The sequence below is a fragment of the Micropterus dolomieu genome, linkage group LG06 (genome assembly GCF_021292245.1).
Source record: "Micropterus dolomieu isolate WLL.071019.BEF.003 ecotype Adirondacks linkage group LG06, ASM2129224v1, whole genome shotgun sequence".
Classification (NCBI taxonomy): domain Eukaryota; kingdom Metazoa; phylum Chordata; class Actinopteri; order Centrarchiformes; family Centrarchidae; genus Micropterus; species Micropterus dolomieu.
In genome coordinates, this window is record NC_060155.1 from 10239018 (window position 1) to 10262901 (window position 23884).

General features: G+C 40.4%; 1 protein-coding gene across 1 annotated transcript in view; it reads left to right on the forward strand.

The window, feature by feature from the left end:
- The window catches only part of LOC123971975 (macrophage mannose receptor 1-like), a gene marked incomplete in the record, with an annotated part of 54132 nt that extends 32233 nt beyond the window's left edge, over positions 1 to 21899 (forward strand). Inside the window, 23 exon segments of the mRNA XM_046051119.1 lie at positions 29 to 144; positions 266 to 414; positions 510 to 709; positions 6023 to 6135; positions 6316 to 6388; positions 6506 to 6650; positions 6850 to 6888; positions 8309 to 8472; positions 8620 to 8681; positions 10065 to 10165; positions 10368 to 10510; positions 10752 to 10857; positions 13975 to 14102; positions 14225 to 14266; positions 14373 to 14444; positions 15471 to 15573; positions 16328 to 16560; positions 16907 to 17072; positions 17284 to 17451; positions 17541 to 17657; positions 19795 to 19953; positions 21141 to 21176; positions 21264 to 21899. Coding sequence (XP_045907075.1) covers positions 29 to 144; positions 266 to 414; positions 510 to 709; positions 6023 to 6135; positions 6316 to 6388; positions 6506 to 6650; positions 6850 to 6888; positions 8309 to 8472; positions 8620 to 8681; positions 10065 to 10165; positions 10368 to 10510; positions 10752 to 10857; positions 13975 to 14102; positions 14225 to 14266; positions 14373 to 14444; positions 15471 to 15573; positions 16328 to 16560; positions 16907 to 17072; positions 17284 to 17451; positions 17541 to 17657; positions 19795 to 19953; positions 21141 to 21176; positions 21264 to 21517 — 2889 coding nt within the window.
- Between the last annotated feature and the right edge of the window lie 1985 nt (positions 21900 to 23884).

The window sequence follows — 23884 nt, forward strand, 5'->3', positions numbered from 1 at the left end:
GTTCTAATCATTGCTTGTTTTCCTACAGGGTTGGAAAAGGCATGGCTCCTACTGCTACTTTGTCGGAACAGAGACAAAGACGTTTGATGAAGCTAAAGACGACTGCAAGAGCTCAGACTCCTACTTAGCAGATGTTTCCAGTGGGTAAGAACATTTTGTGTTTTTATTAGCAATGTGATGTTAACTGTGTGTGTGCATGTACTATACAATATATTTCACATTCAAGAAGACTAAATAATCTATGGACTTGTGCTAATATTTCCAGGGTGGATAATGCATTCCTTGTCAGCTTGGTGGGGTTGAGACCAGAGAAATACTTCTGGCTGGGCCTCTCAAACCAGAAAAACATTGACGAATTTGTGTGGACCAACACAGACTCAGTGAGATTTACTCACTGGAACGCTGAAATGCCAGGTAAAGAGAAAGATGCATTTCTGTCTTTAAAAAAGAGGGCATAACTTTCAGCTCCACAATTTACATTTCACTATTTTTCCCCTCAACAACTCAAGGTTACCAACAGGGCTGTGTTGCCATGACAACTGGGGTTTTAGCTGGCCTCTGGGATGTGCTGCCCTGCACCAATAAGGAGAAATACATCTGCAAACACCTGGCGGAGGGGGCGGTTTTGACTGTTGCACCACCAACTCAAACCCCTCCCCAGTGTGAGGACGGCTGGACTCGAGTGGGAACAAGAAATGTCTGCACTAAGGTACAACCAGAGGTCAACCTCAGCTAAACACACTTAAAACATGTTACCTGCTAATACCAAGAAAACAAGAGGCTCGGAGCATCACAAGCACCATGATAGATTAAACATGACCAGCTAGGCTCAAATTTAATATTAATTATACACAAGCTCCAAGCCCACTGATGAAAGATCTACATTTCAGCTTCAAACAGCTATAATCAATATGTTTACCATGTCACATTGTATCTTGATACATTGCTAATATGACAGACTAAGAGGTCACTTGTAGTGATGACTCTACAGAGAAATATCACCCAAATATACAGGTCCCCTCAGCTTTACTAAGCTTTTTATCAAGTTTCAGTTCATTGTTTAGCCATTTGGTTCACTCGTTTTCAAGGCTACCAAGGCCACATAACAAACAAAACAAAAATGCAGCTAGCATGGTGGCAGATATAACCAACAACTAAATAAAAGACATCCTTCTGGGCACTAGAAGAATAAAAAATATAGGCTGGTTTTAATAATAATTAATTAATTAATAATTATTTACTAGTGATCAGTTAGTTAATAATCACTCAATTATCCTAAATCAATCAGTCAGTCTCATATGGATGGGAAGGGGTAAATTCTCATGGCAGGGACTTGGAGGTAGGCAATACACACACACACACACAATTCCTGTGATTACAGTGAAATTTATTAACTAACTAAATGCGGTTAAATATACATGAAAGAAATAAACAATGGCTAAACAATGAGAATGTGGGGTTCTATTGTGGGGAGAATTTGATTCACACGGGCAGCTAATGAACGCAAGCTATGAGTTTTAAGAGTTAAAGATAATCTATTAACTAACTATTGGACATAACTGATCACAGAATTCAGGGTTTTGGTCTTACTGCTTGTCGTTTCTCCCAGCCGGGTTGCTGATCGGCGGCCTCACACTGGCGGAGTTCCGTGCGTTCTCGGTTAGGACAGCTTAAAGCAGACGGCCGGCCACTTTCTCTGCCAGGGATTTGCTCCGGAGGTCCATCTTTTGTCGGCTTATTGAAGAAACTTGCAGTGGGGCCTTTACCCTGGCTTGGGTTAGAAGTCTGGTCGTCCTTTGTTACTGCTGGCAGGCCCACGTGGTCGGGTCTGGGGAGGAGGGTGGATTCAGTGTAAGTTAGCTCGACGAATAAAGCTTAAAAAGAACTTGGTCGTTCTTGAATTATAATTGTGTAACTTACGGTCTGATAACTTTTAACAAACAAAAGAAAAGAAAAGAAAAGAAAACAAGTAAGTTGCTGGATGGGGCGTGGTTGTGAGTTGTTTGTTGTGGCGTGGTTCCAAGAGGGCAGTCCTTTGTTGCCCTGAGGGCTTGTTTCCAGTTTCCTGAGAAACTGTCTTTTCTTTAAACTTTTAATATGCCTATTCAAAAAAATTTATTTGCGTGTATTGTAATCAAATATCTTCCCACAATCAAACCTTAATTGTCAAACGGGTATACCGTTCTTAGTTTTAAGCATTTGATAAAAAGAAAAACAATTGTCAGTAGTTCAGCCTTAAGGTTAGCATTTCCTAGGAATCACATCTGATGAGAGGAACTAGCTTTCTGGATAATATTGGCTGTTACACGTTCTTACTTAGGGAATATAAGCAAGATACACGAATGGCATCAGATTATGAACAGGTAAATACAGAGTGACATTTATACATTAAACGGCATTTCAGAACGATGGCATGTAATACTTATTTTGTCCACTGGGGGAGCTCTGGTTCCATTAGGATAGCTTTGATTAATCCTTAAACAACCCTTTGCTCAGGATCTGGGGAATTTAGTGATTTAACATTACTTCGAGCTGGAAAATTAATCGAGTAGTAGGATGACATTTCTTTATCATATCCTTTCTAAAGGAAGTGTCATAAAGTGTTGGGAACAAAGAATTGGTTGCAACATAAAATGAGGCAATGTCATTGCTCGTTTGTTGAAAATTAAAACACTGCAAAATTCACTTATTTAGATTCTTTTCAACAACAAATATCAACAACATGGTAACGTAACTACTAACCTAAGAGGCAAACGCCGCTACTAACTAACCAAGGATTATTATTTAATCAGAACAAAACAGTTTATAATGAAACATTGTTTTAGCTCAAGAAGGCAGGAGTTGTTCGTGCTCCCTTTTCGCATTCATGGCTTATCACATTTGCACATCGGCTAAAGAGAGAAGGGAGTGGTGTTTTATGGCTCAGCCATTCTGTGGGAAAAGGAATCAGAAGGGTGGTACTTTTGATGTCCAGAGGTGACCTGTGGTGAGATGGGGGCCGGACAGCCCCTTTGCTGTCCTGCTAAGTGTCTCCAGTGACACCTTTACGGCGAGAGGGGTTCACTAAGGCTCTTTGAATACACAGTCCGTAAGCGATGCATGTTTGATTGAGTCTCTGCAGATCCTTACCAAACCCCAGGCGATGTCTCTAGTTTTTGCATGCCAAAAGGCCAACTCCAGGGGAGGAAAACTCCCCCCCCCTTTTGGCATTATCTGACCTCACCTCCCTTTTTTAGTGAGAGGCTGGTTGATTCCACTACAATATAATATCCATAACTATGTTTTCAGTGGTATATAAAGATAGTAATCCGTTATTAATTTTATGTTTTTATTACAGTTTTTCTCATTCGCTTTGGTGCATTTCTCGAATCATCCTTAACATTTGCAAAACAGTAAGTGCATTTCTCGAAACAGGTAGCACAAACGGCACAACACAGTGGATTACCTGCAAAAGCCCATAACTTGCTCAAAATCCTTAGTCTATCTCTCAAAAGCAAATCTTTATGTCATTGAACTTGTCAGTGCCATCAGAACGACAAGTCCTTGTGTCTTGTTTATGAAAAAGCAAGTCAAAATGTTTAGCCATCTTGTCAACAGTGTACTCTAAGTATTTTTAAGATTTTGATGACAGTGATTGAAAATGCACAGGAGTTGGCCTTTTGACATGCAAAAACTAGAGACATCGCCTGGGGTTTGGTAAGGATCTGCAGAGACTCAATCAGTCTGTAATCCACTGTGCTGTGCCGGACTTTACCGACACGTTTAGATTTTGTTGATTTGGTGATTAGTGCTTGCTTTTTGTGCTTCTACTATGATTAAGTAGGCTACGTATTAAATATGTTTCTTTTTTGTCTGATTTAACTGTTGTTTGTTTTAATTGTTGATATACAATCAGAAGTCTGTAACGGGTATTTTATTTTGAAAATTGACCAAATTCTCTGCCGTTTCTGTGTCTGACTTCTTGCCCGGTTCATCTGCGCTGTGCTGCTTGATGCTGGGATGCTTCTATTTCATATAGGCTTTGCCCTCTAAGGCTATCGCTATTGGGTTTACACCTTCCGCGCCATCCAACGATGTCTTCCAGCAAGCCGGCCAGAACGGGGTGAGACGCCGCGGCGTCTGCCACACGGGCTACATCGTGCTGGGTGATCTCCGTCCCTGCCGAGTGCTCACTCTCGGTTCGCACTGACCGTTCTGCGCCCTTCTCCCCCCCCGAAGAGCAGCAGCGCCGGGTGGATAGCTTGCTGTTCAGGATGAGGTCGCCTGTCCGCTGCTGGCGGTGCTTTCGTTCCACCAGTTGCTCATGGTTAACATGACATTACATGGTTAAAACCTACACAGCCGCCATTTAGTCCTGTCACGACGGCTTTGGGGACAGTACTGTGTTCTCCCACCCCCTGGTGAAGCGTTTCCTTAGGGGGGTGCAGAGGCGCAGGCCGGTGACGCGGCCTGTTGCCCCACTGTGGGATTTGCCGCTGTTTAACTGCCTTAACCCAAGCCCCGTTTGACGGCGGACCTGAGATTCCTTTCGGCTAAGGTCGCCTTGCTCCTGGCTCTGACATTGGCCAGGAGGGTCAGTGATCTGGCTGCCCTCTCTGTGGCTCCGTCGGGTCTCAAGATTCAGGGCGACAGAAGCTTGCCTGTTCTGCGCCCTAACCCGGCGTTCATGCCTAAAAGTATTACTAGTATAACTCCTTTCGGTCGTGGGTCATCACCCTCTTGGGTTCTTTTCCTCCCCCCCATGGGTCGGTGGAGGACGCCACGTCCCACCCCCTTGCCCGGTGCTAGCGCTGTCCTGTTATGTGGCGCACGGGGAGTGGTCTAAGGGACTTCCCCTGTCGGCGCAGCGCCTGTCTCACTGGCTGTGCAATGCCATTTCCCAGGCTTACGTGTCTGCCGGTGAATCTCCCCCACATCAGAGCACAATCCACGAGAGGCGTCTCCTCCTCAGTGGCGTTGCATGGTGGGATGACAGTGGACGACATCTGCACGGCGGCCTCCTGGTCGTCCCCATGCTCTTTCGTCAGTTTCTACCTGCGGGATGTCTCCCTTTTCTCTCTGACTCAGTTAGTACTGAGTGTTTTGGTTGAGTGATTCTCTTTGTGAGTGTGTGGTGCGCCCTCTCCCACGGGACAGTGTTGGGGAGCGGCCGCTGCTTACGTGGCCCTGCCTTGTGCGCAGCTGATGCGGTTGCTGTCGTGACCCCACCAGCGTCTGTATGGCTGCGGGGCCTCCGACACAGTTTCCCGACTTACGCATGGGTCAGCCATCGGCCTCCTATGCCGCGCCATCAGGCTGCTCGCGCGCATGCCGACAGCAGGCGACTGGGTGGCTCTGGGCAGGTGAGTTGTGCTTGGTGGTACTGTATGGGCCAGTGAGGCGTTAACTCATCCTGCTTCGCCTCTAACCCAATCGCGATAGCCTTAGAGGGCAAAGCCTATACGAAATAGAATGGGGTTTACGTACTGTAACCCGGATTCTATGAGTATAGGTGCAGCCCTCTGAGTTGAATGCCTCACTGGACCTTAGTTCTCAGTGCTGAAGAAAAGGCAGTTGGGAGCCGATAGCTGGGTCTCACTGTTGTGTATATATACAAGGTGCGGACGTAGGAGAGGCCAACGCTGTGGGTGGACGTAGACTAAAATTCTCAGTGCTGTGCAGGTGCGCAGAAGGGGTAAACCCAATAGCAATAGCCTTAGAGGGCTGCGCCTATACTCATAGAATCCGGGTTACAGTACGTAAACCCCGTTCCTCGACCCACTGCAGTGCTTCTGTTGTAAGCACAAACATTTAGTAGAATCGCTGTTCCGGCAGCAGCGAAACAGACAGACTCTATGGACTTTCGGAGTGAGTCTGGGGTCATGTAAACTTGGTTAATATGACTTTGTAGCAAATGGGCCCATGATGAAGCTCCGCCCCCACTGTGCTGAGAGTCTAGCCCAAACGGGCAATGATCAAGCTATGGGTAAAGTGAAACTACCAAACATTTCATCACAGTTTAACTTCTTGCTTTGTATTTAAGTTGTTTTCTTCAAACAAGAGGACGTGGTATGAGGCCAGAGATTACTGCAGGGCCATTGGAGGAGACCTGCTCAGCATCCACAGCGATGCTGAGCTACTAGTGATACCAAAACGGTACAGTATGACCTGGCAAAGTAGAAAAAAAAAAGACAAAAGTGGTTGCTGCAGAAAATGAAGGCAGACTAGTGTCCAGCAGAACACTGGGACTATTGAATTAGGCAAAAGTTTGTTTTCTTTCACCATTTACAAACAGATTTCATACTTGAATCATTAATATAGGTTTGTCCATTATAGCCATGAAACAGTCTGGATTGGACTTAGTGCCCCTGACCCAGTCACCGGTTATGTATGGAGTGATGGATCACCAGTGAGTTAACAGTTTTCTGCTTTAATAGTTGAGTCAATAATTTTTAGTTTAGGAGACTCAATAAAATACATGAAATAATTATAAACCACTGTTTGTATTGTTTGCTCTTGTTTACAGGTAAATTTTCAACACTGGGAGGATGGAGAGCCAAACAATGTGGAATCTTGTGCTGAATTCAAAATGTATAAGCGTAGTTGGAGTGGGTCTTGGAATGATGTGCACTGTGAGACGTACCATGAATGGCTGTGCCAGATCCGTGCAGGTACAGTATAACGTGGTAATTTGGTGACATGGGTTTCAAAGAACATGTAATTCTTTTATAGCATTTTCTTGAGACTTGAGACCAAGGTTACTTTTTTCAGCAATGCCATGTGTGTTCAGGTGTACACAATGTCAACCTAGAGGAGGCCACTATCATCTTAATTCTTTAATATATTAATCTTCTGTAAATGTCTTTACAGGAGTGACTCCAAAGCCGCCTCCAGACCCTGTCACTCCTGGTAAGTGGGCAATATATGTGACCACATACATAATACACATACATAGAACTACATTTTTATGTTAAATTGTATTGCCTGTTGTTTGTTTAGCTACATCATACAGATACAATCTGTAAATTATGTGTTGTGCTCTCTTTTGAGAGATAGCGCTTCCTGTCTGTGTTTTGTGTGTCTGGTGGACAGATATTTTGTATATAGCTTATCACATGAATACTTCAATTCTGTGTTGCATCTTGTCTTGCTGAACGAGAGACTACACAACCATTCAAGGTTGGAAAAATTCACTGCAAACATCATTTTGCAGGCTAGATAGCTAATTAGTTAGTTGTAGTATTTGAAACTTTCACAGTTTTTGGCTAAAAAATGATTTGAATTGTAGAATTTCTGTTGGAATAAACTGTTCTTCATTCTTTCTTTGAATGTCCCAATTTGAAAAAGCTTACATTTACAGAGCATTTTTTATTTCATAATCATTTTAATTTAAATATGACTCTCATAAAGTGAAGAGAATAATTTTATATAACGCCTAGTGATAACTAGCCATGAAGATAAGCTTATCTGCCTAGTTTTAAAGATATTTCTTTCTGAGATTTGTTCTGCCAACCAAGTGAAATGGAGGTGAGAGGAATTTTGTGGTGGTGCTCACAGCACTGAAAAATTACAACTTATAAAATCATCATTGTGATTTGTAACAGCCCACTTTACATGGAATCTCTTCCAGTTCGATTTGGGCCACTTTCAAATGAGGTTGGATTTTTTGAACTTCAGTCTGGACAGTCAGATCGCAATTCAGCTCCGAAATCACTCTAAAGTGATTAATGCAATAAAAAGGACCCAAAGCTGTTAACATTTGTAAGAAATCGTGAGAAATACAGGAAATCTGGGATAGGGCTGAGAAAAACCAGGTCTGCTGTGAACAGTGGGAGGTTTGGCAAGTATGTGCTAATGGCCTCCATGTTTACATCTGTACAGCGGTGTGCTGCATGTGACGTCATGTCGTTCCTTGGCAAAGGGGTCACTTTCAGGCTGTGGCCAGTTCAAACTGGACTCTGAAATGGGGCACATTTAAAAAATAATGTCAAAAGTTAATCAAAGACATTGGATGTGGGCAATAAATCAGAACTGAGCATAGCCTTTTACTCTGAATAATCTGTAAACAGCTTTCCCATTAAAAGCTGTTCACAAAGTGAATTTCCAGTCTTTCAATCAATTCTTCTGTAACACTATCCAAGTAGTTTAAGTTTAGTTAAATTTAACCATACCTTAACAATAGAGGTGGCATATTTTTTTAACTGTCATGTGGGTCATTATGGAAGGAAATGACAGATTACCTTTTGTTGTTTAAGAATAAGGACCTGGTGACATAACTGAAATGACACATGTACTTGTAAAACATTACATATTTCTAACATGTCTGCAGACTTCAATGAGACGTCAGACGGGTGGCTGGAATGGAATGGGAATCAGTATTATATTAACAACATATCGCAGGCCATGGAAGAAGCTCGTCACTTCTGCAAACAGAGGCATGGTGACTTGGTAACTATCAACAGTGAAGCTGAAAGTATCTTTCTGTGGAAACAGGTGAGCAGTGACATTGATACAACATTAAACAATTAAAGCAATGAACAATTCAATTATTATTAAATCAGTACCATGGCATTAAACTTCTGCAAAAACTGAAATGTAAATTTTGCTGGTTTTACCATGTACCTCTGTCTGTGTGTGTAGATATCCCGCAGATTTGGGTCTTACTGGATTGGCCTGACAGTAGACCTTGATGGAACATTTGAGTGAGTACGAATTTAATATAAGTGAGAAAAAAGAAAATTGACTTTCTTTGAGGAAATTTTCATTTCAAAGCCTTATAATTACAAGTATGAAATGTACATTATATAACACTAGGGCTGGGAGATAAAATTATAATATTTATTTATAAATAAATGTACAATAAATGTACAATATAAATCATTTGAATCGCAAACGAGTCAGCAATTAATTTTCTATTAAAATATTTAATTTTGCTTTTAATTTTACCCATGCATATTTGTTTAATAAAACATTTTATCATTAGAATTGTATTGAAGGTTCTACCTCAGATTTGTTAAGTGTTCCACTGTTAATTATAAATATTTGTCATGTTCTGACCATATACAATAGTTTAAAAACACATTTGTTGGTTTGTTCAACTTTCACTCAGGAGCAAAAATCAGCATTTCAAGTGAAAGGAATAATTATTTGACATTTATCGTGATAATTATTGATATCCACTGATATGAATTTTTTTTTATCACAATAACATTTTTGGCTGTATAGCCCAGCTGTATATAATACATATTTAATGGCACCTGTTAAAAATACATTGATAACATTTCTGTAATTTTATTGTTGAATTTTAAAATAGCAACTGTTGCAACATTGGCCTACTGGAAGTTCATGGTACAGATGGTACATGGTACAGTATTTTGTGTCCAGAAATACTGCCTGCATGTTGGGCCGTTGCTCTAGCATCAGATGTTTGGGAATTTAGGCCATGCCTTCTTTTCAGTTAAACACCCTACACTGTCACTGCTCTGAGCAAGTCAAAATCAAGCGAGGAGGTACTGTATATCTTGTGTCCAAAATCTCTAAGGATCTGTGAAAAGCATTTCCTCAGTTTGTGTCTGCATTTTAAGAAGCCCAAAGGTAAAGCTGCAGGTTACGGTATTACCAGTTCAAGAAAACCAATTTAAGAATAAAGTGCCCCATCCTGTTTGTGCATCTCCATCATCACTTTATTTATGTGTAACATTTGGTCAATTCTATATCCTCTGATCTCTGCGACTCTGGCAGGAAGGTAACTGAAGTTTCGTTTTTACACTGTTAACATTTGAGGAGTTATTTTTCTCTTCATGTTTGCATGTCTTCCGTGTCAACTTTAAATTGATATTGACAAAAAAGACAGATGTCTGCGTCATCTAGGATCTGATAAAGAAATGACTAATGGCAGAGTTACTCTTTATTTTTTTCCAATATCTAAATTGTTCCAATTTTGAGATTTGAACCTGGAAGAAATACAAACATTAAATCAGTATATGCCTTTAGATTTGAATCAGTATGCTTTTGGGCTAGGAATATTTTCACATTCAGTTGTTTTTGTGACAAAATTTCAACTGATTTGTTTATGTTATATCAAGGTGGATGGATGGTTCTCAAGTGGTGTTTGAAAGGTGGAGTGAAGGTCAGCCTGATTTCAAGAATTATGATGAAAATTGTGCTGCCATGGAGCATTCTACTGGTGAGTAAGCTGAAATATGATTCACCTTCACTGACATACATGCAAATGACTAATTAAACAAAACATTAAAGTTACAATCTTTAAGAGTTCCGTCCTAGTTGCTTTGAGACTCAATTACTCAATTTAACCCAATATTGATGATAAAGGATTGATGCATATTGTATTGTAAGTGTTGATTTTCATGTCTTTGATTGGTTCACAGGGTTCTGGCATGATTATAATTGTGGGCACGAGTACAAGTCCATTTGTAAACGCAGTGCCTCCCCACCTGCCAACGCAACTGTGGCACCCACAATGGCCCCTAAAGGTGGTTGCCCACCCCTCTGGAAAAAATTTAACTCAAAGGTCAGAGATAACTTTCAGCCTTGAAACCGTTGTTGAATGGTTTGGAATAAAACTGATGTAGGACTGTGCTTGCAATGACATTGGCTTTTCATTTGATAACATTGATCTTTTAGGGTATACTTTTCATCTAATGCTCTTTTGAGATGTCAAATTTAGCTATATTATATAGGACAATGTTTGAGTAGCTGTATGTGGTATATTTTCAGGAGTTGTAAATCAAATTATCATTCCTCACCTGTAGTGTTACAGCATCGTTAAGGACCAAAAATTAACATGGGATGGAGGGAGGAAACAATGCCAAGCTATGGGTGGAAACTTGGCCTCTATTCCCACAAGACATGTGCAAGGTTTGTGTTTTTTTAGTAAAATTTCAACCAATCTTCTCAACTTCTTGTCCTGTTGATGGTAGCTTTGCCAGGTCCATAACCTGGTACCCAGGCCTGCATTGTATACTTTTACTGTTTTTCTTTTGTACGCAAGACGACGGATTTAAATGGAGGGCTTTTGATGGTTGTGAAGCTTCAATATCACCATATGCAATGGGGGGGGGGGGGGGGGGGACGACGACGACGACTACCCTCTCTCCAGCGTACATAGGATCTGACATTACCGCTGCACTCACTGCTATAGTGCGTATCATATAAACAACAGTTGTATTAAGATTCAGGATTAATGTTGAGGAAAAGTGTGTTTTTTACAATAACAAAATGTGTTACTTATTTTATGAATAAAATTATTTTGGTTAAATTGCAAATATTATACTATGACTTTAGATATTTACAGAAAAGAAATATATTCTTTTATGAAAAGATTGATATTCATTGTAAAAAAAAGAGCCTATTTGAACCATTCTATCTTATTTAAAAAACATTAGGCCTACATTCACAAATACAACATTTCAAAAGAAATCAAACATTATATTGAAGCATTATATAGTCTGAAGAATTTAAAACATTAAAACGTTTTAATTTTTCTTTAATGCCTTTGTTGCTAGTACATGATCCCCTGTGAGTCTAGTTGTGCCATGTTCTATGACTCTGTCATTTAATGTAGGCTATTTAGTTTTGGTATTATAGTAGTTTTGTATTCTGTATTAATATGATTCAATAAAAACCACAGTTGTATTGTCTATCAGACAAGAGCATTTTTTTATTAAACACAATACAGCCTGTGTTGTTAACCTGTTAATGGTGATATGAAATGTAAGTGTAGTTGTTGGGAGTAGCACACAGTTTTGGAAAGGCCCCAAAAGACAGAACAGACTAAGATAACTGCACAGAACAAGATAACACAGAATGATCATAAACTAATGAACGACTAATCAGGCAGAGAACACAATTAACACTTAGCAGACAGGCAGACAGAAACCAAGCATGAAACAAACACCAGAAAATAACAGAAAGAGACAGGAACTAAGGCGGGCACAGATCGAAACCAAACTAGACAGGAAACAAGACTAAACAGCACTAAAGGCACAGTGTAGACTACAAACTAATACAGATGGTCTACAACATAACAGGGAAAACAGACTGAAACAAGAAAACACAGAACAGACTGACATCAAACAGGCAATGGAAAACAACTAACTAACTAACTAACTAACTAACTAGTAAAACTAACACCGGGCATACTGAACCCAAGACCACAGACAAAGCTGAAAACCAAAACACAGACTAAATAACAGACTAAAATAACAAAACTGAGAATTAACTAAACAGAGCAGACAGGCACACAGTGTGACAGATATACCAGATATTGATACCCCCCCAACACCCACATTATTTTAAGAAACACATAACATAAGCAAAGATTATCCCTAACATTTGTTATGTTAAGACCATACCAAGATACCATGACATAATGTATGTATAAAAAGAAACACTTTTATTGTTATAAATAGTACTTTGAACAAAAGCACAGCAAACGGCTGCAGCCCCCCAAAAAAACCTGCCTTTACATGAAAGTCTGTGGCTGTGTCCGAAATCCCCACTCATTCACTGCTCCCTACCCCCTATGTAGGGAGTTGTATGTAGAGTACTATATAGTGAGCTTACTCACATTATTAAAACGGACACTACTCTCATCATTATTTTGGCGCCGTTAATTACGCCATTGCCGTCGGATAATAATTTTTTTTCTATGAGCGCAATGCATGACGGTATATATGGCATGGATAGTGACCATTGGTTGTACAATACTTTTCAAAATGCATTCTGGGATACATTGAGTGGACTATATAGGGTATAATAACTCACTGTACATTCGGACAGCACTACAAAATGTAGTGGGTGATTTCAGACACAGCATATGAGAGAGATCTGGGCGATTTACAACCAGACTGAAATCGCACCAAAAGAGGCGGGACTCCCCGGAACACGACTTGATGCTGATTGGACAGCGAGACAAACTGTCTGTTAAAAACAGTCACACTAACTAACAGTGTGGTAGAAAGTGTGAGAAAAATCCCCTGCCTTTCCCGGCTTGGCGGTGCGTCGCCCGGTCGCCCTAATGAACAAGCCGCCCCTGCTGTTTACTACTATACTATAGCCTACTTCTCCTTACCTTGTAAGTGTCCACTCACTTATTGAATCTGTCTGCTTTCCTTTGAGTTCTCTTTTCCTCACACTCACTGACCTAACATACCTCCACTGAAAACATGTCAGGGCGCCCCGCTTCTTTCCGTCTCTCCCTCCCTATGTGTCTGCTCCAGTGACTGTCAACCAGTAACAGAACTTGTCTTCTGGACTTTTTGAAATGCTAAAATGTGTCGCCAAATTTACCTGGACGAACTGCCGAAGGAAATTGTTGTTTTTCTTATTCCAAGCTTCAGCACCGCTAAGTAGCACATCTCGATAGGTAGCATAAATCGACAGAACACCTGCACTGTGTCTCCCACCATATAGTTAGAGTTGTGTGTGTAGAGAGTTGTGAGTTATTAGAGGGGCTGCGTGCAGACACAGAGGGAGAGGCGGGGCTACGCGGTTACAGGACTTTACGGAAACATTTTAATTAACTCAACATCCAACTATATCGGTATAAACGTGTTATCTAAGTTTATATCTCTTGAAATTATATCGGTATACCTCATTATATTGATTTACTGTGCAGGCCTAGAAGGATCCGACTTTCTGTTTATATTTTAATAGTCATTAATCCGCTGTTATAAAGGCTGATACCAATTTATCTGCAAGTAAATTATATGGGCTGATAATATCTGCACAACAATAAATCGGTCGGGCTCTACTAACTGCTCCCTGAGCGCTGCATAATAGCTTCCCACTGCTCCTAAATAGGATGGGTTAAATGCAGAGAACAATAAAATTTCCCCTCAGGGATTCCTGAAGTATAATAAAAAAAAAAAACGTTTCATTGGGTAGTTTGTGTACACAGTGTACATTATGAAGAATTAAAAAAAAAATGCAAATATCTGACCCTTAAATCACTGTTATCTGTTATATTTTCAGTGTTTTTGATGAGTCAAATGGCTGCCACACCAACTTCAGACCTTTGGATTGGTTTTCGCACTGTAGATCGTGGTGAATTTTATTGGACTGATGGACGACCGAGGCAATATCTCAACTTGCTTACTACAGTAAGTGGACACAATCAGAATTGTGTTTTACAATGTGATGTGATTGGGTTGTCTTTTGCACTCCTGATAATATGTGTGTTTGTGTATAAAAATGTGATGTTAAAATTGTTTCTCTATTTTAGGGACGCCTGTCTGTTGATCCACTGATTTATAGACACTTTTTGGTAACATGTTCAAATTTAACTTTACTTGAGGCAAACATTCACTGTTGTGAAGAGTCAAATGCATTTTAATTATTTATAACCATATATTTTGTGTGTTTCCAAAAAGTATCATAGATCTAGGAACGTAAAGTTTTACAGAGATTTTGAGAGATATTGGATAATGCGTGAAAAATCGAAGGTAAGAACTTCTTAAAACTTAATTGTAGAGTGAGATATTTTGTAATGACTTTGAGATTAATTATAGTACACTTTTGTGCATTTTTCATTACACTATAACAGCTCAAAATGTTGACATCTAAAACTTAAGAAAAATAAGTGTAAAATGAAATTCTAGCATGTGAGTTAGGCTCCACATTGTCAATGCAATGGGAGAGGATACTACAAATACAGTACTTAGAGATTGGGTCACGATTTTTGGTCATTCAATCATAAATGATTTAATAGTTTATGCGACTATCGTCTTGTCTTAAAAAAATAATACATTGTCCGGCTGGGACACCTGGATCTAGCAAGTGTGTTTGCACATTCAGTTCAGCTACAGCACTTCAAGATGGGCTAGATGCTCAGTGGCAGTCTAATACTGTTAAGCTTATGTATTGTGTTCATTGCTGCAGAGAAAATAAAGTTCCTGTTTACAGTATAAACACCTCATCTAGTTATCTATCAGTCCGGATCGCTAGTTACCAGCTAATGTTACGCATTTTATTTAACTACTGTCTCCAGCGCTGGCACAAAGTGTGGAGATAGGTCTGACTGTACGTTACCAGTTACTAGCCAGACTAAATTAGTATGAGAAAACAGTGAACTCTAAACTAGTTTCCTGGCCAAACATCTGAAAAAGGTAACACAGGTAAAAGGTAGCATATTACAAGTCTACAACAACTATTCAGTCTTTTTAGAGTGACGCAATCTGTCTCTCTTTGTGTGCATGTGTGTGTTTAACAGTTATATTGGCCTCCTCTCGGCAATGCATTTTTTAAACCCACTTTCCACCACCAGCTACTCATTAAGTTAAGCACAAATCAATGCTTTTCTCTAAAATGTTGAAATAAAAAAAACATGTAATAGTAAGCCTTCAGTAAACATGAACATACTGATGTTGCTATCATTCATAAAGAGAAAACTTTTTAATATGCCTCAGTAATTATGTTGGAGCCCGACAGTTTTCCCTTGTCCTCATTATTCTCTCTCTGTGCTTCCCCAGAATATTTGTGTTGTGATCAATACCCAGTCTTCCCTTGCTATTGGGAAATGGATAAAGAAGTCCTGCAATGACACCAATGGATTTGTCTGTCTTCGAAATGTTGGTGAGCCAATCTTCTGATATATTCCCTGTGGTCAAATTTTGTTTTACAGTAGTAAACACTCGTACTGATGAATCTACAGATAATCATTTTTTATATGTGCAGGTCCCCTAGGCTTTATGGAGAGTTAAATCAAGTTTCAGCTCATTGTTTAGCTGTGTGATCCTTAACTTTACTGTTTTGGTTCACTCTCATCACTCTTAGTGATGTTTTGGACTGCAGCAGGCAACTGTTTTCAAAGTAAAAAAACCACTTTACACTAACTGTTCAAACCTAAATAGCGGATAGACACAGTTAGCAACTAACTGGTGAACACAGTGGAGCATTTAGCAACTAAAGACCCAGATATTTCTCTAAGGAGTTGGTAGAGACCAAAAACAGAGCTTAAATAGACATTTTCGCCAGGTGATCAGAAACACAACTCAAAAAGAAAACTGATGTTGCTCTGTAAGGTAGATGTACATCCTATTTAAAAAGTCAGCTTTTGCAGGTTTAAGGTAGTGAGTAAACTGCTGGCCTATCAAACATGTTGGAAATTGCTATTCACTCCCTAATCAGCTGCTCTAACAAACCTCTTCCATGCGCAGCTCAACTGCTGCTGGAAAAATCCCCAAAACAAGTTGCGTTTTTCAAATAATTACATTAGTCCCAAGAAAATCTAGTAAACGATAAGATCGAGAATTCTGTTCTATAGAAGCTTAATTGGAATGAAAAACCTAAATAATATGTTTCCAATTTAATTTCTCACCCTAAACAGACCCTTCTTTCCCGGACTCCTCTGAACCAACAACTTCTATCGACTATGTCAACATCTGGAATGACTCAATCAAGGCTGTTACTCAACAAATGACCTGGGATGCAGCCAACAAGCACTGTGAAGATGATGGCGCCAACCTCCCTAGCCTGCGAAACGAGTGGTCACAGGCCTATGTTGAGCTGCTGGCTTTGAATCTAAAATCTCCTATTTGGATTGGACTAAACAAAGTTCTGGTACAGAGCTGAAAGCCTCTTAAATAGCTGTAGGAAAATAACAAGACTAACACCTTTGTGTGTAACTATTGACTATAGTGTAAAAAGATATTGGTTGCAGCAACATTAGGGAGAAGCTGCTTGCAAAATACAGAACAGTTATATTTTAAAATACAGAACACAGTTGTTTTTTTTAAAGAACACAGTTATATATTTTTTTTACTGCTAGTGCATGATATCAGACACCATCTTAATATAGCTTATTAGCATGCTAACAATTGCTAATTACAAACACAAAGTTGTAGTTTTTCTTTGACAAAATGTTGAATAATAAGGTGAATGCAGTCTGATCAATCTCTGCTTTCAGACCAATGGGTATTTCAGATTTATTGATGGCTGGCACCTGAGCTTTTCTCACTGGGGTGAAAATGAACCAAGCGGGGACAGACCTTGTGTGTACGTGGATGTGGATGGAAAATGGAAAACAGCTGTCTGCAACCAGACCATGAACAGTGTTTGTATGAAGTCTACAGGTACACCCAACAGACTATTGTTCATTTAAATAAATTAATATGTAAACTCATCCTATATGTTAACATGTCTCAATTTTACATTATTATCCTGTGAACATCAAAATATCTCCTGTGCTTATCTTTCAAAAACATTTATTTAATATAACGTGTTTAAATTTGACAACTGATTTAGCTGGATGATCCCAGTCATCAATGTCTCTCCTATTTACAGATGTGCCACCAACCGGGTCAAGTTTTTTTCCAGGCGTTTGCCCTGATGACCCAGATCCTCTGGGCAGAGGGCAGAATTACATCTGGCTACCATTTAAGGGTTACTGTTACATATTTTTCACAGAAGAGGAAGAGTGGGCAGATGCATCTGCTAGCTGTGTTAGACATGGTAAGTCCTTTCTGTGGATGGTCAAAGATATTTTTAGGCAATAAAATACATGTAAATTTCAGTAAGGACTTTGTTTTTGTTTTGTGAAGGTGGATTACTAGCCAGCATTGAAGATCCCTCTGAACAAGACTTCATTCAAAGCAATGCAAGAATATTTCAAGACAGCCACACCTCTTTCTGGATTGGCCTGTATAAAACTCACAAAGGTAGAAACACTGTGTTGTTTTTGAAAAAAATGCAATGGTTTTAAAATAATACATTTTAGAATTCTTCTTCTTCCTAATTTAGTTTTATTGTATACATAAATCAGCGGTGGTGCAATAATGTCTCCATCAGGGCATCCATATGCTCAGCTGACATTGAACTGTTGTCCGTCTTGGTCCGTCCTTTTTATCTCACAGTCACAGAGCAACTCAAAGACTTCAGTCCCTTTCCACTGATGCCCCGTGTTTTTTAATGGGAGATATTAATAACTGCAGCAAGAGAATTTAAGCAGCAATAACTTGGGATGGAATGAGAAAAATGACAGGCCAGCAAAAAACAGAAAACAAGTCATTTAACATTGCAGATTCTGATGGTAACAAAGACTTAGCTGACGCACTTAATACTTTTTATTTACGATTGGATACTGAGGATTTTGCAGATGAACCCGGGGAAATATGCAGAGAGTCTGCCCTCCCCACAAAGACAAATCTGATGTTAAATCCTCAGGATGTTAAGGCAGTTTTTCAGAAATATAAGATAAATAAGAGCCCGTGGCCGGATAGTATTACAGGAGACTGCTCAACAGCTTTGTGAGGTGTTCTGTTTTATTTTTAAGATGTCTTTGGAGCAGTGAAGGGTTCCAAAGGTGTGGAAGGAGTCCATTGTTGTTCCAGTGGCAAAATGTGGAAACCCAAAAGAGCTAAATGACTTAAGACCAGTGGCATTAACATCACTGGTCATGAAATCATTTGAGAGGTTGGTTAAAGGGGAATTGTTGGAAATGGTGGAGAAGGCTCTGGACCCCATGCAGTTTGCATATAGAGCTGGGATGGGAGTAGAGGATGACCAAATCACATTACTCAACTTCCTCTACAGTCATCTAGAAAGTCCCGGTACGCATACTAGACTTCTATTTTTGGATTTTTCATTTGCGTTTAATACTATCCAGCCACATGTTTTAGCTAGGAAATTGCTTATTTATTTTATTTTGATGTTAACTTTGTGGGCTGGATTGTAGATTTTTTAACTTGTAGGTCTCAGAGGGTGAGAGTAAATGGCTTTGTCAGATCAGCGCTCCTCCTCCACTGGCTCTCCTCAGGGCTGTGTCGTTTCCCCTCTGCTGTATATTCTCTACACCAATGACTGTTGAAGCCAGCATGAGGACAGGCACATCCTGAAATTTTGATGATACAGATATCAGCCTGCTTAACAAGACTGAATCTGAGCACGCGCCCGTGGTAGATGAGTTTGTTAAATGGTGTGATGAGGCCTTCCTCCAATGAAATACTACAAAGACCAAGGATATGATCACAGAATTTAGAAGGAAGTCATCCAAATCACCATCTCAGACTTTCATTAAAGGAACCGGTATTCAATTTGTAGAACAGTATAAATATCTAGAAACAATCATTGATAGTGACCTGAAATTTGATGCTAATTTTGATGCAATTTGTAAGAAGGGTCAGCAATGTTTGTATTTCCTCAGGAAGTTAAATGTTTTCGATGCTGACAAGACAATGATGTGTTTGTTTTATAAGTCTTTTATTGAATCTGTCCTTACTTGTTCTATGATTGCATGGTATGGAAACCTGAACATTAGGGACAAAAAAAAGTATCTCACAGACTCCCCTGACTGCTATCTTTGAACAGCAGGTTCTCCGTAAGTCCAGGTCTGTACTTGACTGTAAAAACCATCCTCTACATTCTGAGTTTGAAATTCTTCCCTCAGGTCATAGATTTAGAGTTCCACGAGTCAAGTGCAATAGGAGCAAAAACTCCTTTGTTCCCTGTGCAATAATCCTGCTAAATCGTCTCAAGTAACATCATATTTAGAGATTGTTTTATGTTTTTATGGTAGGCTTACTTATAGCATACTGTATGTACTGGTTACATTTTATTTTATTTTCATGTGTGTATCTTTTGCGTATTTTGTGTTGTTTATTCTGATCCTTGTATGTATGTTTTATCTTGTGCCCTGACTGCAAATCTAGTTTCCCACTTGGGATAATAATAAATGAACTGAATTTGTATCACAAGCACATCAGAAGAACTATTAAGTCAAACTATCTTGAAGAGAGAGCATTAAACAGTTAAACAAAAATCATCTGCTATAAAAAAAAAAAATGTATTTGTCTCCAGGGGAGTGGTTGTGGTTGGACAAAACAGTCATGGACTACACTAATTGGGGTGAAGGTCCACCTAATCATCACAGCCATGGAGATATAAGTACTTCAGATGGGATATGGAAGGCAACAAATGGGTGGAATAAACAACCGTACATCTGCAAAACGCCCAAAGGTAAAATAATTCTTATTATGCGTTTTTTTCAATGTTGAGATCAGACTACACAATATTTTTATTGTGGACTTAGAACAGACCCAAACGCAACTCCCAGGTTTAAACAGGTTTATTAATGGGAAAAAGGGGCTGAGGGAGTGGAGATGAAGGAGAGGTGGAAGCTGGGGAACATGGGAATGGAGGACCGAGGAGCAGGTGGGGCAGAGGAGGTTGAGGTGAGAGAGCAGAGGGAAACAGGAGACCAAGGAGGAGAGGAGTGTGGTGGCAGGCAGACTGGCGAGGACCGGGGGGGAGCCAGGGGAATGCCGTGGAGGAAGCCCGAGGGGAAAAGGCAGGTAGGCGAACCCAGCTGACTCAACAGTGGACGGAGGTGAGTGAATCTGGGTGAGGGAGGGAAGGCAGGTAGGCAGGCGGCCAGACAGGGTTAACCACAGGGAAACCGAAAACGGAGAAGCAAAGGGCTAACAGGATTAAGCTTGAGTAATGCAGTGACACCAGGTCAGGAGTGACAACGATCAAGCGGAGATTGTGTAGAGAACCGGGTTGATATAGGCTACTGGCAGAGATAGAGTTGATTGCAGGCAGGTGTGGCAGGTAAAGGAGGCGGCTGATGAGGTGCAGGTGTGGGCTGTCAGCTGGGTTCAGGAGCAGAGAGGGAGAGCACATGCAGGGGAACGGAGGAGACATAGGGGGGCAGGGAAAGTACAGGCAACAGAATGGTGGAAGAAACAATATGAGAAGCAAACAGGACACTCACAGTCAGCCGGGCTACCACCACAACAATTTTTGTCTTTTGGGATGAGAAACAGTATCATATTAGGCAATGAAGAGTCTTACTGTGACATGAAAGAGAGATATGGCAGACTACACAATGGGACCTGACTAATCATAGCTTTCTGTGTTTCACGACTTGTGTGACGAAATATACATGTGATCTGCACGGTGCCAGGGACTGGCAGCACTGACAACAAATGTTTACATATTAATCACGGTTTTCTGAATGAAAGTGAATCTTGAACAATTAAATGTTTCTCTGGAATGAAGGTGGGCTCTGTCGGTCTCCATCCCAGCTGGTACAAAGAGTGTGTAGATAAGCAGCATTTTAATTTGGTGTAATACTGCTGACATACCGATTATAGTCATATGGTTACAGGTACAACTGTCAAATTTCCCTTCTTTCTTTCTAGTATTACCACCAACGCCATCCCTACCATCGCCAGCTGGTGAGTAACCCTTCTTATTCCACTACTTAACTTATCCTGTCGCATTGTGACAAAAATTTTTGTCATTTACTTTTTTAATCTGTGCAGTACTTGATCCTCGTCACCGTGGCCACACAGCTTTGACAGTTGTTCTGGTCATTACTGGGATTGCCATAGGGGCAGTCGTTACCTTTTTCCTCTTTGTGAAATCCGGTCAACGCTTACCCATCCTTGAAGGGTTAATCACCTTTGACAACCCACTATTCTTCAGCAACGAGCGGTTCCAGTCTGATGTGGTTGACACCAATAAATTGGTAGAGAATGCAGAGGAAGAGAACCCTGAACCTCTTATAAGGATGTGATTAAAAAAAACATCCCTAATCGCGGAATCTAATGGGTCACATACTACCTATATCTAGGCCTCATGGTTTATGTCTTTCTCATTTGCATGGCCAATGATTACTTTGTTCTTAAATAGTGGGCGTTCAATTGAGTTTGCAATGAGTCACTTAAATGAAAAGCAGTTTAGACTGCCTTATTTGGCTGTAGTTAATTGAAGTTAGTTTGAAATTATATTTCATCATGTTTTGTAATGACAAAGAAGACTGTGATTGAATTAATTCTACACAGCTTTTTTTTTTTACTTATAACTGTATAATAGTGCTGTGTATTTGATACAGATCTGCTGCTGTGTAAAGCAAAGAGTTGTAATGTCTAATGTCTAATTAAAGAGGTCATATTATGCTTTTTGTCTCACCTTTATTGAGTTATATATCGTTTTTGTCCATGTAATAGGTTTGCAAAGTGAAAAAGCCCAAAGTCCATCTCCCACAGAAAACTCTCCTCTGAACTGCCTGAAAACAGCTCGTTTTTACTCCAGCTTTTTCATCAGCTTTCCTGTGACATCACAAGAAAACACGCGTCATAACGCTCACCTAGCGGCTAGTCAGACACGTCCTCAAAAACACTGATGGAAAAACACACTGAGCTGCAGCACACAGTGCTCCTCCTCTCCTCTACCTTCCATTAGTTACCCTCCAGGCAGTCAATGGACATAAAAGTTGTTACTATGATGTAGAGACAGAGCTAAGTTAAAACTTTATGGATGAAAGATACATTTGTTACAAATTAATAACTCACCACTCTCAAACCCTTGCTCCAGTCCATGTTGCTAAGCTGATAAGGGGAACATGTACAGCTGAACCGAAGCCAGGACACACCCTACTCTGCTTTTGATTGGCTAGTAGTCCTTAACTAGGAATTGTGCATGTGCAACTCCCAACAAAGATCTTGTAGAGGTGAGATGCATCACTCCATAGCTAAGACAAAGCGTGCTCCAGCAATGTGCAGTATGAGAAAACATATGGTGTTTTTTAAAAAATGAAACCATGTAAACTTATTCTGGTACAACCACTAAATTAAATGATGAACCTGAAAATGATCATAATATGACCACTTTAACATGAAATAAAACAGTAAATATAACGAACATTATCATCATTACTGTATTCCATCTAGGGATGAGTCATGATTTTCGAATATTTAAATGATAAGAAAATCTAATAGCTCATCTTGACTTAAGAAAATATTTATTTATATATTATTATATTATTATTATTATATTATATTTATATTTTCCTTTGTTTTTACCGCCCATAACGCATTACAACCAGGCATTGGTAAAGGTGTATTCAGTTCGACTACGCACCGTGAGATGGGAAAGATGCTAAGTGGCCTCAGGAGGAGGGGGATGATGTGACGGAGCGAGAAGGGGAGGAGTAGTTGTAGTGACAGGTTCCAGTCCAACCTCCTCTTCCACTTCCATGTCCACCTCCCTCACCATCAGAGATTGCTCTGGAGCTGGGATTGGACACTCCTTCCACTCTTTGAACCGTTCAACCAGACCATCCGTCTGTGGATGGTACGGTGTGGCTTTGATTGCTGAGATGCCCAGTTGTTTATGGAAGAGCTGCATCAACTTGGAGGTGAAATTAGTTCCCTGATCCGTCAGAATGGAAAACAGTTGAACCAACACACGCTGAACAGTGGGAGCAGTAATGGTGCGCAGGGGGAAGGCCTCAGGGAAATGAGTAGCATAGTCACACACAAGCAAAATATATATGATGACCCCCGCTGCTTTTCACCAGATGGCCCACAATGTCCATGGCAATTCTGCGTAATGGAGTGGCAATAACCGGAAGTGGTTGCAGGAAGGCTCTGTCCGACTTGCGGGGAGTACTGGACATGTGGGGCATGTGGTGCAGTATCTCTGAGTGTCTGTATACATGGAGGGCCAATAAAAACGCTTACTTATGCGAAGATAGGTTTTATGGCGGCCAAGATGCCCGGCCCATGGAAGTGTGTGTGCCAAGTGCATGACCAGAGGTCTACAGCTAGCAGGGACTACTAGACGTCCATGGTCATCATCAACTGCATACAAAACATCGTTATCAACAATCCTTTCCTTTCCCACACAATTCCCATTTGTACCCACTTCTACTACCTTAGCAAATAAAGGTTTCAAAGTTTCATCTTCCCTCTGCAGTTCAGAAATATTTTCAGGCACTTCCCACATTTTATCTGACAACAAACCAATTTTTTCAGGTTCAGGTGGCCTTAGCTGCTTCTCAAAGCGGCGTTGTCGGCGGGATTTTCTTGGCCCCTTGGTGCCTCCCTCACACAGACTACTGTCCAAGTCTGGGAGTGGTTGGACACCAGCTTTTGCCAGG